This window comes from Lepus europaeus, chromosome 11 (genome assembly GCF_033115175.1).
Source record: "Lepus europaeus isolate LE1 chromosome 11, mLepTim1.pri, whole genome shotgun sequence".
Taxonomy (NCBI): Eukaryota; Metazoa; Chordata; class Mammalia; order Lagomorpha; family Leporidae; genus Lepus; species Lepus europaeus.
In genome coordinates this window covers 67,147,858-67,166,557 of record NC_084837.1, presented here as the reverse complement: position 1 = coordinate 67,166,557, position 18,700 = coordinate 67,147,858, and the positions used below count along the sequence as shown (strand labels likewise).

General features: G+C 39.7%; 1 protein-coding gene across 1 annotated transcript in view; it reads left to right on the top strand.

The window, feature by feature from the left end:
* SLC30A4 (solute carrier family 30 member 4) overlaps positions 1-12,641 on the top strand; it is a 39,613-nt gene extending 26,972 nt beyond the window's left edge. The window contains exons 3-7 of the mRNA XM_062205837.1: positions 1,019-1,172; positions 2,918-3,116; positions 4,082-4,187; positions 5,707-5,841; positions 6,568-12,641. Coding sequence (XP_062061821.1) covers positions 1,019-1,172; positions 2,918-3,116; positions 4,082-4,187; positions 5,707-5,841; positions 6,568-6,722 — 749 coding nt within the window. The 3' untranslated portion in view covers positions 6,723-12,641. The remainder of the gene's footprint in view (positions 1-1,018; positions 1,173-2,917; positions 3,117-4,081; positions 4,188-5,706; positions 5,842-6,567) is intronic.
* The last annotated feature ends 6,059 nt before the right edge of the window (positions 12,642-18,700 follow it).

The window sequence follows — 18,700 nt, the reverse complement described above, 5'->3', positions numbered from 1 at the left end:
CACTGTGCCACAGTACCTGCCCCCTTGGAGATTATTCTTATATCAGAACAAGCTTTCTTGGTTTTTTGTTTTAATACCTACATAGTATTCTGTGTTACAAGGGCCCTACTAATCACTTCATAAAGCTAGTGCCATTTAAAACTTCTACCAGTATATCTTGCTAACTCCAGCTGTTATCGAACTTTAGGCAACTTAGTAGAGGAAAAAGAGGATCTTATTTGAATTTATCTTACTATCATTGATTTTGAGAGTTTGCCATTTCTGTTTATGTGAGTTTGTGGGTTTTACCAATTTTTCTTCTGAATTGTTCACTTTAATTTTGTTTTTAAAAGGTACATTTTTAATACTGGAAAATTCATATGTGCTCATGTGCATTACAAATATTCTTTTCAGTTTGTCACTGTTTTACCTTGTATATATGGTCTGTAAGTTTACATAGTTGTGACTATCAGGTGATAAGAGTGGAGGGTAGAGATCAATAAGGGTGAATTAGTGAAGAACCAGATCAGCCAAGCTGCTACACTTTTTAAATAAGAAAAGTGATGTAGCAAACGTGTCTTAGTGCTTTTATCTCCTTAAAGGAAAGAAAATATGGGGCCGGTGCAGTGGCACAGTAGGTTAATCCTCCGCCTGTGTCACCAGCATCCCATATAAGCACCAATTCAAGTCCTGGCTGCCCCTGTTCCAATCCAGCTCTCTGCTATGGCCTGGGAAAGCAGTGGAAGATGTCCCAAGTCCTTGGGCTACTGCACCCGCATGGGAAACCAGGAGAAAGCCGCTCTCTCCTGGCTTCGGATCGGCGCAGCTCTGCTCGTTGCAGCCATTTGGGGAGTGAACCAATGGACAGAAGACCTTTCTCTCTGTCTCTCCCGGTCACTATCTGTAACTCTACCTCTCAAATAAATAAATAAGTAAAATCTTTTTAAAAAAAGGAAAGAAAATATAAATAAAAGCCTATACAATGTCTAGTTGTTATAATGATGCTGAATATATATTTGTTTTATATATTTCACCTTAGAGGTTTTGTCGGCTATGATTAGTGTGCTGTTGGTGTATATATTAATGGGATTCCTCTTATATGAAGCTGTGCAAAGAACTATCCATATGAACTATGAGATAAACGGAGATATAATGCTCATCACTGCAGCTGTTGGAGTTGCAGTTAATGTAATGTAAGTTCTGTATTTTTCATGTCAATATTTTAAGTAAATGTGAATGTAGAAACTTGTAGATCTAATCAGTAATGATTTCACATTTTCATATTTTTAGATTACTTAGTACATTAATATTTTTTATAAAAACACTTGGGCAGGGCCGGCATTGTAGTGTAGTAGGTAAAGCCCCCTCCTGTGACATCAGCACCCTATATGGTTATCTGTTCAAGTCCCAGCTGCTCCAGTTCCTATCCAGCTCCCTGCTAATGCACCTGAGAAAGCAGCAGAGGATGGCCCAAGTGCTTGGGCCCCTGCACCCATGTGGGAGACTGGGAAGAATCTCCTGCCTCCGGCTTCAGCCTGGCCCAGCCTTGGCTATTCTGCCCATTTGGGGAGTGAACCAGTGGATGAAAGACTGATCAATCTCAATCTCTCTCTCTGTCTCTGTCTCTCTCTCTGTATCCCTGCTCTGTAACTTGGCCTTTCAAATAAATAAATCATTTTTAAAGAAAAAAAGAACAATTGGGCATTCTAAGTTCCTTGTTAGTTTGCTCAGGTATACTGCAGTTCGACTAAAAACCGAGAATTTAAATAGGACAAAGATTTTTGTTGTTTGACTTTTAGGATATATAATGTTAACTATATTTTTAACCTGCTAATTGTTTTTCCTGAAAGCTGTTACATTTAAATTATATACTTAGTCATTTAGACAAGGATTGAGAAAACTTTTTTTTTTTTAGATTTATTTTATGTATCTGAAGGGCAGAGTTACAGAGAGAGAGAGGGAGAGACAGAGAAAGAGAGGTCTTCCATCTGCTGGTTCACTCCTCAGTAGCCACAATGGTCAGTGCTGGGCTAGGCCAATGCCAGGATTCTCCTGGGTCTCCAAGCACTTGGGCCATCTGCTGCTTTCCCAGGCACATTAACAGGGAGCTGGATCAGAAGTAGGGAAGCCAGGTCTCAAACCGGTGCCCATATGGCATGCCAGCGTCAAAGGCAGATGCTTTATCCACTGTGCCACAATGCCAGTCCCAGTAAACTTTTTCTGTAAAGGGCTAGGTAGTAAGTGTTTGCTCTGAGAACCACACCTTCTCAAAGCTGTTCACCTCTGCTGTTAGAGAATGAAAGCAGCCACACTCAGGATATATAAACAAACAAGCATGGCCCTGTTCCAGTAAAACTTTATGTACAAAAACAGCTGGTGGCCACATACGATGTAGCAGCCATAGTTCCCAATCCCTGCCCAAAGTGGCTTCTGTTGATACCCAGAATACAATCAAAAGTCCTTACAAAACCCATTTTATAAGACCCTTTATACCTTTTCAACTCATCCCTTAGCATTTTTGCTCATTTAATTTTGGTCACAATGGCTGTCTTTTTTCTCAAGTAATTGGAACACATTTTCATTGTAGGACCCTTGTCCTCTGTTCTGGCTGGAGCAGGCTTTCCCTAACCACTCTTCTCATCATTCTCCATCACATTACAATGCTTCATGTTTCCTCATAGCATTTCACATTGCCTGTCTGTACATTATTTATTGGCTTGCTTCTCTGCCTTCTCTACGAGAACGTAAGCTCCATGGGGTAGGGAAGATTGGTCATAGTCACTGCTTTGAAGCCAGCATCTAGACCAGAATACTAATAGGTGCTCGAGTTCTTATTAAATGAATTGGTTTCATGCTGCTTCATTAGTGTCATGACTAGTAGCATATTTTTGTCAATAATGTTAGGAAAAATAATAATGTTTTCTTTTGTTTTTAACAGAATGGGTTTTCTGTTGAATCAGTCTGGTCATCATCACTCCCATTCCCATTCCCTGCCTTCAAATTCTCCTACCACAGGTTCTGGTAGACACAGCCATGGGCAGGATAGCCTGGCAGTTAGAGCTGCATTTGTACATGCCTTGGGAGATTTGGTACAGAGTGTTGGTGTGCTAATAGCTGCATACATCATACGATTCAAGGTAATACTATTGCTAATTTTTCTATTTAATACTATTGCTAATTTTTCTATTTTCTATTATAATATTAATCTATTTCAAGATGGATTTAATTTCAACATTAAAACTAAAGTTAACTGTTTTTTATCAGTATACTGAACTTCAGTGCCAGTTCTATTCATTTTGCATTGCTATAAACTTAATTGGCTATCTGTATAACACTTTGTTAGAAGTAAACACAATGGAATCACCTTACCAGGTAACTTATCTGTACCTGGTTTTGGTAATGCCTTCACTGAAGAACTCAATTTTCAGCCTTGTCACTGAACTACTAGGTAATGAAATATATACTGGGCTCAGAATCTAGATAACTGAGTTATAGTCTTAGCTATGTTAGTTTTAATGCTTTGACCTTGAGCAAGTACCTCAACTTTAAACTTGAGTTTCCTTGTCTTTAATTTGAAGGGCTTAGATATCTGCTAAAACTCCTTCCAGCTCTGATATTCTATAATTCTGGGTGAACGAGTTAGTGAAGGCACAGAGGAGAACGATAGAATAAGTGATAAAACTTCTGGAAATAAGTGCCATGAGGAAAGTCATTGGAACAGTCAGGAAAGACTGAGAGTGTTTCTCAGTTACAATATCTGAGTTTTAGAGATATTCTCCAGTCCCACTAAAGAGTGCCAAATAACAGGGGATGTATGCCTTGCTTTGCTTTATAGCAGAAGTGGGAACCTTTTTTTCTGTGAAGAGTCATTTAGATGTTTATAACATCATTCGCAGGCCATACAAAATTATCAACTTAAAAATTAGCCTGCTATAGATGTATTGAATTTCAAGTGCTGCCTGTCATTGTATTGGCAGGGCCAGGCCAAATGATTTTGCAGACCTTATATGGCCCACAGGCTGGACATTCCCCACCGTTGCTCTGTAGTTTCCGTTATGTCTGTCTATATTTAATCATAAAACTTTGATCTGTTACCTTTTAGCCAGAATACAAGATTGCTGATCCCATCTGTACATATGTATTTTCATTACTTGTGGCTTTTACAACATTTCGCATCATATGGGACACCGTAGTGATAATACTGGAAGGTAAGAGCTCATTAATATCCTCATTATGGGTTTATCACTTTGTTGGGTTTTTTGTTTGTTTTTAGTTTTTTTGGTTTTTTTGTTTTGTTTTGTTTTTGTTTTTGTTTTTGTTTTTTTATTTAACAGGTAGAGTTATAGACAGTGAGAGGGAGACAGAGAGAAAGGTCTTCCTTCCGTTGGTTCACTCCCCTAATGGCCACTACAGCCGGTGCTGCGCCAATCCGAAGCCAGGAGCCAGGTGCTTCCTCCCAGTCTCCCATGTGGGTTCAGGAGCCCAAGCACTTGGGCCATCCTCCACTGCCCTCCCGGGCCACAGCAGAGAGCTGGACTGGACTGGAAGAGGAGCAACCGGGACTAGAACCGGCACCCATATTGGATGCCGGCGCCACCAGGCGGAGGATTAACCAAGTGAGCCCGGCGCCGGCCCAGGGTTTATCACTTTGTAATTCAGATTTAGAGTCAGAGAGGGTAGTCTAGGTAGGAGCCATGTCTTCTGCCTTTTATTGGTATTTATCATGGTATATAACACTACCTTATGTGTATATAACATAGAAGGATTAACACACTCTCCCATCTATTTCAGTTTGAACCTTTTTAAAAGCTAAGTCAGGTATGTCAGGCAGAGAATGAGGTAAGTTAGCTGCATTACAGACAAGAAAATTGAGGTACAGAGGGTTTAAAAAAAAAACTTGATTGAAGTCATGCTGGTGATAAACTGTGGGACTAGGACAAGAGTGCAACTTGATTTTTTGTATTTATTTGAAAGGCCAAGTTACATGAAGAGAGAGGCAGAGATACAGAAAGAGATCTTCCATCCACTGGCTCACTCCCCAAATGGCCGCAATGGCCTGGGCTGAGACAAGCCAAAGCCAGGAGTCAGATGCTTCATCCAGGTCTCCCATGTGGGTGCAGGGGCCCAAGCTCTTGGACCATCTCCCACTGCTTTACCAGGTGCATTAGCCAGGAGCTGAATTAGAATTGGAATAGCTGGGACGCAAATCATCACATGTATGGGATGCTGGCATTGCAGGCAGTGGCTTACCCCATTACACCACAATGCCAGCCCCCCAACTTGATTCTTAACGCAGTTATGCTTAGTGGTTTATTCATTCCTTAATTCCTATTAAACTTGCCACGTTGTTGAATTTACAACATCCTTACCACATGAAAGTAAAAGTTCTCAGCAATAGATTTACCATCATTGTATGTTTCTCTTTTTTTTTTTTTGCCTATTCTTGCTTTTCTGTGAAACAGAATATTCTGGTTCAGTTGACATTGCTTTTTAGTGAGAATGAACTTTTTTTGAAAGCATGTATTCACCTCTTGTGTACTATCCTTCATCTTTTGAAAAGATATGTATGTATAGTTTATCTTAAAGTGTTAATATATTTTAAAGTATTTGTTTAAACTGAATTTGGCAAAACCATTTATTTTCTTTGAAAAAAATTATGCATTTTTAAATGTAAAACTTTTTTTCCAAATAAACTTTATTTATAAAGTATTTATTCCGAACTAATAGGGGTACCAAGCCACTTGAACATAGACTATATCAAGGAAGCCTTGATGAAAATAGAAGATGTTTATTCAGTGGACGATTTAAATATCTGGTCTCTCACTTCAGGAAAATCTACTGCCATAGTTCACATACAGCTAAGTATGTTGCTGAGGGTAAATAGGAGCATGGGGTTCATTGAGCTGCCTTAGGAACTAAACATCTGTGCTTTTTGTTAAGTAGGAACTTTTCTGCTAAAAAGCTTGGTTTTAAGGGAGGGGTGAGCCTCTTCAAAGGGTGAGTTGCAGGGCACTACTGGTAGCAGAACAGTCATTTCTGATCTCCCTGAGGTGAGACATTACAAATTGATGTTCACTTTCAAATTAAAGGCAGTGAGTGTGCTTCTCATGTTCTTTTCTACATAAGAAAAACCAGAATCTTCTTTTTGTTTATCTTACAGATTGATGCTTTTTTTTTATCAAAATAATGCATGCATGTGGTTTATTTAAAAAGTGAATGACAGGTTTATAACTGATGTCTGTTCTTTCTCTGTCTGAGAATGGACTGCAGAGATTAGAAAATGAGAATTCGTTTGGATATATAAACTGACACACAAAAGGATGCCTCAGAAAGTTCACTGGAAAATGGAATTAAAAGATAAATTTATTTTGGTGCTAAAAATTGTAATCCATGCAGAGTTGTTTCATAAACATTTTCCACTAACTTTTGGAAGAATTCTCGTACTTCTCTAATGGAATAGCTTAAAGGGGTAGAAATCAGACTAATAAAAGTATGTTCAGTCTATTATGGTTGAGTTTTTTTTTCCCTGTATGTTATTCACTAATGTGTATTACAATGAATAGTAATGATGTTTTCTTGACATTGCAGTTCCTGGAAGTTCATCTAAATGGGAGGAAGTACAGTCCAAGGCAAAGCACTTGTTATTGAACACGTTTGGCATGTATAAATGCACCATTCAACTTCAGAGTTACAGGCAAGAAGTGGACAGAACTTGCGCAAATTGTCAGAGCTCCAGTCCCTAACCTTCTCTATTTGGGGGACTACTGCCTTATTTATCCTGCAGTCACAGACTTGAGAGCAATAAATGCAAACCTAGATGAGAAAGTGGAGTCCCTGACAGCTGTGTCCATATCAAGTACTAGTCTCTCAAAACAATCACTCCAGCTTGACAGTGCCAGTCTCTGCTTAATGGTAAAGTGAGACTTCATGATTTTTCACATGAAGATGTTTCCAAAACATTGTTTACAGAAAGAGACATGACTCTACAGATACCTCATAGAAGACAATCCAAGACCCTGCTTCGTTAATTTGACAGAGTATATATCTTAAAGGAAGCATCGACAATTCAGTATTTGCATTTAAAAATACTTTTTAAAGGCCATTTTCTATCAAGCCAGTGCTGGAAAACTGATGTTTTTAATTATGTAATCTTGACCCCCAGCTTCTGGAATTGCTGCTCTCTTTTTACACAGATTACTTCTCCACAGATTTCAGAAATTACTAGTAATTATCCAGAGAGTGGAATGAGCATGTATTCCTAAGTGTTTCAGAAATGTTTTATTTCACAAGTCTTAATGTTATTGTTATACTTTATAAACAGCTTTTTCCAGATATAACAGGGTTTTAAATCTCAAAGTTAATGTTTGTGATTATTTGTAAATCTTACAAGAACCAAATCTTTACATATTGTGGTCACTGTCATTAAATTATTTAGGAAATATTTTCAGTGTTCTGAATGGCAGAAGATAGTCTTAACTCAAATTATTCTATAATGATTTAAAACAAAATAAAAGATCAAGGATGGGGTGTGGAATTTCAGATTTGTCTTTCTAAAATCACTTATTGTTCATAGAATTGTCTTAAGAACAGCGGGAGTAGGACGACAAAACAAACACAAGGTCCTCTGTCCCATTAAGAATTACCAACATTTTGCAGTTTGTTTAGTACCTTGGCTCCTGCCTCCATGCAGATAATCTGTGTGCATGTTTCAGAGTGAAACTCTAGAGGGCCAAGGTTCAATTTTAATAACCAGCTCTCACATACAGATTAACTACGTTATTTCAGAGAGAATTTCTGGTTTATTATGTAAGTTAAGGACTGTCTGTGGACTCCAGGAATCCAAACTGAAGAAATAATTGTGAGGTTTTCCGATAATATAATAGCAGAAATGCCCAAAAGTGATGGGGGAGATATTATTTTGGAAAAACAAAACAGTAAAGTTTTTTTTTTTTCTTAACCTCACATGTATACGTATTTTAAATCACTGGAATCAGAATGGATATTAAATCTTCTGTAGGGAGGCTAAGCATAAAAGTTTCCAAACTGAACAAAGACTAATTGGTAATGGTTATGCTAAGGAAGCAGCTGTGAATATTCATGTTTCACTGTGTTGCCACTGGTTTTGAGATTATCTTTGTGAACAAGAGGAGTCCCCTTTCAGTAGGGGCAATTTCCTGTAACAAGAATGGTTCTGGGCTCCGCAGAGAATTAGAGTAGGGTAACGATGTTCTCTACAATCTATGTTGTAAATTGAAATCCTAGGTAGTCATTACTGATGTCTTGTAGTATAAATTAAGATTACAGAACAGATTTTATCTTCTAACCAAGTACCTTACTGCAAGTAAACCTAAGAAAACCTAGATTTACCTAAAAGATAATTGGAAGTTGATGGTATCAATAAAAAGGTTGGTGGTATCTAATGAAACCCAATAGGTAGTTGTTGAATTGAATAGAACATTTACTTTATAGGATTTTTATTGTGAATCATTAGAAATAGTGATTTGAATTTCTCTAAAATTTCAGGAGAAAATAAATTATTGCAATCATAGGCAACTAAGAATAGGGAGAGACATTCAGTGGACACCTGAGCATTTATGGACTTTGAGTATCTAGTAAGAGGAAGAGAAAAATATGCATTATCTGCTATTGATTTTCCCATATCTATGAGCCTATTCCTTGTCAACTTTTCTGTATCGTATATAGTTATATTTGGCTTTTCATATTGAGCTGTTCCTTAAAAAGTTACTTATGAAAACAATCTAAAATCCATTTGAGGATTGAAAAGGATCCTTTTGTAAAATACAAAAACGCTGCAGACTTTTGTAAATTGTAATTATCATGTTCTGCTTAAAATGAGATTCATATAGTTTCCTTTGCTTTGCTTTTGTAGCACGAACTACAGATTTTGTATTTGTACTTCACTGGACCTACAGGATTTGAGAACTGCTAGATATTTTTTGTAAACTGACAAAACACACAGAGAAGAATATTAACAGTATTTAGAACCATGGCCTGCACACCTTTTTTTTTTTTTTTAAGATTTATTTTATGTATTTGAAAGATAGTTATAGAGAGAAGTAGAGAGAGAGAGAGGTCTTGCATCCACTGATTCACTACCCAAATGGCCACAGCCACAGCCAATCCGAAGCCAGGAGCCAAGAGCTTCCTCCAGGTCTCCCACGCTGGTGCAGGGGCCCAAGCACTTCTGCCATCCTTTACTGCTTTTCTAGGCACATTAGCAGGGAGCTGGATTGGAAGTGGTGCATCCAGGACTTGAACTGGTGCCCATATGGGATTCTGGCACTACAGGCTAGGGCTTTAACCTGCTGCACCACAGCACTAGCCCACCCTGCACACTTTCTGACAAAGAGCATTTGATCTCCCCTTCGCCTGTTGGGCTACAACCACAGTTAGTTACAGTTCTCAGCAGAGTACTCAAAGACTTCTCTCCTGCCCTGTGAAAGGCAGAGGCTGAGATGGACAAACACATAGCATGATTAACTATGCAGATTAACAGCAGATTAACAGCAGATCACAGTGTAAAAACTTGTCAGTTCTTCAGTGTGATACATCATTATTTTTTTAGGTGCAGGCCATGAAGGCTTTTTTTTTTTGGAGGGGAAGGGAGACAAAGGAGACAATTTCAAATACTGGCAAATGTGTTACATTCCCATTGTGCTGGCAGTAAGTTTACATACCAACACATACACACAATAAAAAGTAACTGAGTCTAAATACTTTTAGTACTTTCCAAAAGATTACTAGTTCTGTATGTCTTTTACAGCTTTATTCTTAGTTTTTATTTCATTTGACAGTATATTGCTTTTCTCATTAATTTCTTTGATATCTTCATGAATTTTTTCCCTCTGACTTTCCATTTCAGCAGTTCATTTCTACAGATCGTAAATGTAATATTGACAAATAAGATTCTTTTTTCTAAATATTTCATTTTCCAACTTGACAAATTCAGTAGCTATGTTTTTTTCTCCTTCTAAGCCATCCTTTTCCTTTTCTACTATGTTAACTCTGTTTAACTTCTCTCCTCTGTATTCATTTAATATTTCCACTCTCTGACACAAAACTTTGATAGGTTCATTTAGTCACCCATAACCAATTGTATCTTCTAAATATTCAGGCATACCCTAGTCGTGTTCAGTTTGGCCTTTTGGCTTCATCATAGCAATTTGTTCAACTTCACCCTGCAAGATTAAAAATCTGTTATGGTCCAAGTCAAGATTTCCAACATCCTTAAAAGTCTTTCTTCCCGCTTATGTGATAGAAACATTGTCTCTGTAGGGCGTTCTGGATATATAAAATTACTGTTAGGAATGACTTCATCATCATCTCCTTCCTTATCAGTTATCTTTTGAAAATGAACTTCTACAGTACCATTCTGAATATCCTTGTGTTCATCAGAATTATGTACTAGTACTGAGAGTTTTTTAGATCTTATTTTTTGGCTTGATAACCAAATACAAAAAGCATAGAATAAATAACATTGGATTTGCCACTGCCATTTGGCCCAGTAATACAGGAAAAGTGTTTATGAAAAGGTCCCAGGATTCTTTCCCCAGCATAAGATTTGAAGTTCTGGTTTACAATATGAGTTCTCATAAGCTGTGGTGCTCCAGATATATCTTAATTAATATTTGCACATAATCAGAGTTCCTTGCATACATCAACCTGTGCAGCCTCTTGATTTGTTTTAGGAAAAAACCTATTGTTTCACTAAAGATCATGATGCCTTAGAAATATAGTAGGAGCACAATTTAATAAAGCATATTTTAGAGAAATTTGATATGCAGAACTAGAAACTATTATATTGTAACTCATTGTCTCCATGAGCTATGCCTTATGTAATGTGATTTTCACAACTTACAACTCCCATCATTATTTACTAAGTCACTGGATTTCTTAGTTTGCCATTTTCTTTTCAGCTTCAATTTGGGTGCTTGATTTCCATTCTCTTAAGTTTCCTGCCCTTATGAGTCTCAGTGTTCTGTTTCTTCAACCCAGATATTCCAGCTGACAGTATTTGTCTCTAATAGAATTTTCCCAGAATAGGCAAAATCAAGATCAGATCCATGAGCTTCTCTCTAATTTTAATATGAGAAAAAAAAATGTCTTTCCAAGACATGGCACCACTTAGAAGTGTGCTTCCAGATAGTTAGGGGTCTTTTCTTGACAGGTGATTGTTCCTATCCAGATTCTTCTGCACACAAAACTTTGTAGAGTCATTGTGGTAGACAGAATTATTCCACACTGTGCAACCACAAGAGAAGATCACTGCTAATATAGACGATGGGTCATGTTTCTCAAATACTGCTCTCACAGCTTTGGTAGAGATAATCATTTGATCCTGAAATAAACAGTTCACTGAAGTTCTCTCTTTTTTTTTTTTTTAAGATTTAAAGTCAGAGTTACACAGAGAGAGGAGAGGCAGAGAGAGAGAGAGAGAGAGAGAGAGGTCTTCCATTCGATGGTTCACTCCCCAGTTGGCCACAATGGCAGGAGCTGCACCAATCAGGAGCCAGGAGCTTCTTCTGGGTCTCCCACACGGGGCAGGGGCCCAAGGACTTGGACCATCTTCCACTGCTTTCCCAGGCCATAGCAGAGAACTGGATCAGAAGTGGAGCAGCCAGGTCTTGAACCAGCACCCATATGGGATGCCAGCACTTCAGGCCAGGGCATTAACCCACTGTGCCGCAGCGCTGGCCCCTTAATTTATTTTCTTTTTTATACATTTGTATGAATTGGTTCACTATAAGGAATAATATGTTCTTACAGAATTTGAGCCCTTTTGAAATAAGATTTTAGGAAATTTTTCTGTTGATTACCTTGTAGATGGTAAATCTAATGTTACAGAATGTGTTACTAGATATATGATTAGTTAACTAAATCCAGTTTGTCTTTGAACTCAGCTTAGCTCCTGGGCGTTAGTTGTAAATGAGCAGTGATACCTTATTCTTTGCTGGGGTGAGGGAAGGTAAGTCTGATATCCAAGTAATTGATGAAGCGTATTATCTCTGTAGCCAAAATACCATTTGCAAACCCTAACTCCAGATCTGTCTTGTGAATCTTGTTGATCAGAACTTTGGATTATTTCACAGATCCCCACCAGGTATATTGTTTGTGATGTTAGTGGGAACACACAATTTGGAGAGGAGAAATTGTCATGGGAGTGCCATGGTATCAAATTCTGTGCATTCACTCAGGCCAGGCAGTCATTGAATTCTTGTTCCCAAAGGGTTTAACCTACTTTTGGATCATATTGTGAGGACCAACCAACATTTTGTGATTTTTGGAGACTTTCCCAGTTAAATCTATGAGAGGCAATTTAAATAATGCAAGTATATTCTGTAATAACACAAAATTGAAACATGCCAATATGTCACCTTTCCACTGAGAAGATACTGTATACTTGGAAAGCTTATACTTCTCTGAATATGTGTTATTCAATAAGCCATATCACGGTTTAAGAAATTGTATATACTTTTTCATGTGCCCCTTCAGAAACCAGGTATTTTGCATATGATTGATTTTAGAAAGATTTTGAAGCTGGGGTTTGTCCATGTAATTAAGATCAAAGTATATGTATATGTATTGAATTTGCAATTTTCAAATTGTAATTTCCTATACATTTATTAAATAAAGTATTGTCATGTGGTTTATTAAAAATTTTAAATGTACAGTTCTTTAAGGTAAGTTTCTGTTCTTTTTATTAAGTAACAGTAGTTGACCTTTTAATATACTCTTTAAAAGAAAAGCACTGAAAAATAGATTATAACTTAACTAGTTTTATAATCTCAGATTGTATAATATCATCTTAGAAATTTAAGAAATAAACCTGAAAAAATATTCCAGATAGGATAAAAATGAATATTAAAAACCTTTTTATTTTGAAATCAGCCTCTTGTACAGTCCCAGCAGCAAGCAGAAAAAAAAACAAAAGAAGCAACTGTGAAAGCAAGATTGGCAAGGACCCTCAAATGGCCTGATGACTCCACTGGTGGGGCCAGGGATCAGCAAACCACCCTCCCAGGCCAGACCTGTCCTGCAGCCTGTTCTGTTTGGCCCAAGAGCTAAGAGTGGGTTTTACATTTTTAATTTTTTTTAATCAGTGGAATAATAATACTCCATGACATAAAAATTAAGTGGAATTTAAGTATACTTCACTGTCCACAAATAACATTATTAGAATACAACACACTCACCCAATTATGTATGCTGATTTGCTCCCTGCAATGGCCAGGGCTGTACCAGACCAAAGCCTGGAGCCAGGAGCATCAACTGGGTCTATCATGTGGTTGGCAGGGGCCTAAGTATTAGAGTCACCTTCCACTGATTTTCTCAGGCCATTAGCAGGAATCTGAATCAAAGGTGGGGCAGCCAGGACACGAACCAGCATATGGGATGCCAGCCTTGCAGGTGGTGACTTTACCTGCCATGCCACAGCAGCCACTCTCATAAATTTTTAAGACTTACTTGGCTTTATTAATATTTCACTTAAGTTATAACAAAAGGTAGAGGAAATAAAAATGTGCATCTAGCACCTTGCTCTGTTTGTGCCTAATTGGAAGCTAATCAATGAAAAATAGCATTTTATCTGCTAAATAACAAGAAAATTGGTTGTCCTGTTCTTAAAGTAATATATTCTGCAGAGTTTTCAAATTATCAGCCAAAATCAACTGAGAATTTTTAATTTAACCAGGAAAAAAACTATTCAAAAAAAGTTACAAGATATAGGGCTAGATAAGTTATATTTGTAATCACAGATGTTACATATCACTTGATTACCTAGCTATAGTTCTATTTTGATGTGTCATTTTTTGGTTCATGCTAGATATTAACTTTTTTTTTTTTTTGACAGGCAGAGGGGACAGTGAGAGAGAGAGAGAAAGGTCTTCCTTTGCCGTTGGTTCACCCTCCAATGGCTGCTGCGGCCGGCGCACCGCGCTGATCCGAAGGCAGGAGCTGGGTGCTTCTCCTGGTCTCCCATGGGGTGCAGGGCCCAAGGACTTGGGCTATCCTCCACTGCACTCCCGGGCCACAGCAGAGAGCTGGATATTAACTTCTAATTTGAGGAGACAACTCCTGTTTCTGCTATACTTTCAGTTTTACTTACTAGTATAATACTCATATTTTGGTTATATTTTGAACTCCAACAATGGTTCCATTGTAATTTCTATAAGCTATGAAATAGACTAGGAATAAATAGGAAGTATGAAGCCTTAGGAATAGAATCCCTACCTGAATCATGTTTAAGGTTAGCAGACTTAAAAATCCAGCCTCAATGCAATGTCACCACCACTGTCATTGTGAAGCAGCATTTTGGTTTAACAGGCTCTCACGTGACTCTCACAGACCATTATAGATTCAAGTTTGGCTTGTGGCAGTTACCCAGTCAACGTGAACATGATACTTTGTGAGTTACCAAATAGCTTCCATGTCTCCTGTCCTGGACTTTTCAGAACCTTATTCTGGTTTGATTTTCAAATTTCTATTGTCTGTTTTACTTGCCAGTTTTTGTAGTTTGGGTTGTGGTTGGTTTTGGTTTTAGCTTTTAACATTTATTTTAACCAAATGGTGACACTATGGAAAAATGTGTGGGTTTTTTTTTTTTCAAAATATATTGTTATTTCTTGGTAATAGTAGGATTTTTTTTAAAGATTTATTTTATTTATTTGAAAGACAGAGTTACAGAGAGAGGTAGAGCCAGAAAGAAAGAGGTCTTCCATCCGCTGGTTTACTTCCCAAATGGCTGCAATGGCCAGAGCTGAGCTGATCCAAAGCCAGGAGCCAGGAGCTTCTTCCGGGTCTCCCATGTGGGTGCAGGGGCTCAAGGACTTTGGCATCTACCACTTCTTTCCCAGGCCATAGCAGAGAGCTGGATCAGAAGTTAATCAGCCGGGACTCAAACCAGCACCCATATGGGATTCTGGCGCTGCAGGCCAGGGCTTTAACCCGCTGCGTCACAGTGTTGGCCCCAGGATTTTTTTTTTTTTAATAGGGAAGTTTTTAGAGGCTGCATAAAAACAAAGCTAGCCCTGAAGCAAGACAGACTACCTCTGTTCCTTTGACTTCTCTGGGATTTGAAGGTCTAATTCCCATTCTGTTGTACCACCCCCCTTCCTTCCAGCTTACGTGAATGCAGAGCTATTTGCCTCTGAACAGTGATCACAGTGAAAGTTTGGCATGAAGAAGGACTGGAGTGAAGGTAAGAAGTGGTTCCTGGATTCCTGGTCATTTATTTTATCATAGTCACCTGCGAAGGCTGCCAGCCTAATTCCAGCTTTAGCAGGCTCTTAAATCACTTTACAGCCTGATTGGACTTTCAGTATCTGAACACAAACCCATTCCATCCAATCTTTGCTTCTTTATGTAAGAATATTTTCCAAAGTCCAGGATTGTTTTTAAACCCCTAAGATAATTTATAGTGTATGATCCGTGGTGTTAGCTATCTACTTATATATATATATATATATATATATATATGGTCCTGGAAGCACTTCTCATCTTTTAGATATCGTGATACTGAAATTGGGAAATCTTAAAATGTTGGCTTAGTTGGTTAGAAATGGTTTGTTCTAAGTAGATTGAGACTATTTTCAAATGACATCCATTTTAGAATCATTCAATTGTGAATTGTCTTCGAAGAACACTCCTCTGCCACTGAACATGCTATGGAATAGAACTCAGAATTGTTATGGATTTTCTAAGTTAACCAGGAAATAAAACAACGTTACATTTTTTGGAGGGCATCTTGGACTATATCCTCACCCCTCAGACAGAAATTCACACTTGTCTCCCATCATCGATGGCTTCAGAAATCATGACCTGTAGGATAACACTCATATTCTTGATAATGATGTACAAAGTCCCAGCCAGGGCTGGGCCAGGTAAAGCAAGGAGCCAGGAGCTCCATTATGGTCTTCCACATGTGTGGCAGAGGCCCAAGTTCTTAGGCCATCATTTGCTACTTTCCCAGGAACCTTAACAAGGAGCTGGATCTGAAGCAAAGCAGCTAAGACTTGAAACAGCACTTTCATATGGGAAGCCTGCATCATAAGCAGTGGCTTAACCCACTGGGACACAAATGTTGGCAACCAGAGAGAGCTCTTAAATATAGTTATAACCAGAAACATTTAATACAAAAGGGAGTCAGTGTAGACTCCCTTTTTTAGATGTAGCTAAAACTCAGAACCAAGGGGCCAGTGCTGTTAGGTTAAGCCTCTCCCTGCAGCACTGGCATCCCATATGGTGCCAGTTCATATCCCAGCTGCTCCTCAAATCCAGCTCTCTGCTTATAACCTGGGAAAGCTGTAGAAGATGGCCCAAATTCTTGGGCACCTGCACCCATGTGGGAGACCAGGAAGAAGCTCCTGGCTCCTGGCTTCGGATCAGCCCAGCTCCAGACGTTTGGGGAGTGAACCAGCAGATGGAAGACCTCTCTCTCTGTTTCTCCCTCTGTCTGTAACGCTGTCTCTTAAGTAAATAAATAAATCTCAAACAAAAATCACAATCAAGTTTTAGATAAAAGGTATATAAAAGTAATGGAAGGAGCTGGTGCTATGGTGCTGTGGGTTAAGCTGCCATCTGCAGCACCAGCATCCCATATAGGTGTCAGTTTGAGTCCCAGCTGCTCTGCTTCTGATCCAGCTCCCTGCTGGTGCACCTGGGATAGCAGCAGAGGCTGGCCCAAATGATTGGGCCCCTGCACCCACGTGGGAGACCCAGATGACGCTCCTGGCTCCTGATTTCAACCTGGCCCAGCCCCAGCCATTGTGCCCATTTAGGGAGTGAACCAGTGGATGGAAGATCTCTCTCTTCTCTCTATTTCTCCCTCTCTCTGTAAATCTTTCAGATAAATAAATCAATCTTGGGGCCGGCACTGTGGCTCACTTCATTAATCCTCTGCCTGCAGCGCCAGCATCCCATATGGGCACCAGGTTCTAGTCCCGGTTGCTCCTCTTCCAGTCCAGCTCTCTGCTGTGGCCTGGGAGGGCAGTGGAGGATGGCCCAAGTGCTTGGACCCCTGCCCTGCATGGGAAACCAGGAAGAAGCACTTGGCTCCTGGCTTCGGACCGGCGCAGCACCACCCATGGCGGCCATTTGGGGAGTGAACCAGTGGAGGAAGACCTTTCTCTCTGTCTCTCTCTCTCTCACTGTCTATAACTCTACCTGTCAAATAAATAAATCTTTTAAAAAAATAATGAAAGCACAGTAGTTGAGGAGCACTCAACATTCCCTAATTATGTGCATGTTTGGCCCCCAAACAGTAGCTGCAAATGTACTTTGTTTCTTGAGTCTTTGTTTTAGGGGCACCAAATTAAGACCCAGTGTATCCCTCTGATAATCCCTTCCTCTCTCCGTTCCTCAACTCTCATAGCCATGACGAGGAAGGGTTGGGATCCATGTGACAGGGCGGGGCTCCTCTGGTCTTCCTGCACCGCCAGTCACTGCTTTGCTGCTTGGACACTGTGCTTTGCCACAGCACACCTCAGCTCTTGGCGAGGGCGAGGGGCTGCCCTACGCAACTCCAGGTCAGCAAACTGGGGCGCCCACTGCTAGCAGTAATCCCCCAATCCTAAATCATCGCACGCAGAAATCTGGGAAAGAGAAGGGAGAGCTAAATCAGGAAGGAGCTGGCCTGCAGTTGGGCCATTGCCATGACAGGGTGGGGACAAACAGCTCAGAATTGCTGCTCGGAGCATGTGAGCTCTTTGGAAACAAAACAAACATGAGCCTCTGGTAATTCACAGAAATCTCCAAGACGGCATCCGACTCCCCACAAGTCACAGAATTATATGTTACGCTGACCTCATCTCAGTTGGGCAGAGGATCTAGTTACTGCTGGGGCTCGTTACCAGGTACCTCCAAACCAAGGAGATGTTTTCACGGTGAGATCACACAGAGTCATGGGCTTGGAGCAGGCTGCCCGGGTCTCCATCCTGACTCCCCTAGCAGTGAGATTTTGGGAACGTCACTGAACTTCTCTGTGCTTCCATTTCCCCATCTGTATCCGGTTAACATTAATTGTCCTACTGTGATTCTGATGAGGATTCAATGAGTTATACAACAAAAGAGCTGAGAACACGTGTGTCAGCTGTTGTTCCTGCAAGTTAATTTTTCCCCGGGGCACTACCTATTTTTCTATGGCTTGGCTAATTGAGCAACTCCCAGAATGAGGCAAACTTTCTTACCTACTCCCACCCTCCCCACCTCCATCCCCACCCCTACGCCTCCTTTGAGCCTTTCTTACCTGGAATATGTTTCTCTCAACTTCTTTATCTCACTACAACCAGCTCCTTAAAGACTGCACTCCAAAAGCATCCGCTCCAAGAAGGCTTTCCTGCCCTCTGTGGGCCTGTCAGGAGCCCCTCTGGCTCCTGCTTCCATCACACAGTCACCAAGGAGCCCCATCTCTGCTGTGACCCAAAGGCCCCTGGGCTGGGACTTAGGTCATCTCTGAATATCCAGTGCGGGACACACAGGAGGGCTGGGTGAATGTTCCCAGTGTTGGAACCATTCCTTAAATATTTATGTACAGAAAAATCTTTCAAAGAACCCTAATAACATCCCACTCTGAAAACACCAATGCTCTAACCTCTTTCCTACAGCTGAAACCTCATCATATAACTGCGCTAATAAAAACGCTGTTTATTGGCCAGCTCCCAATTACAAAGAATGTGGTATTCAGACTTTGGGTATGTGTAATGAT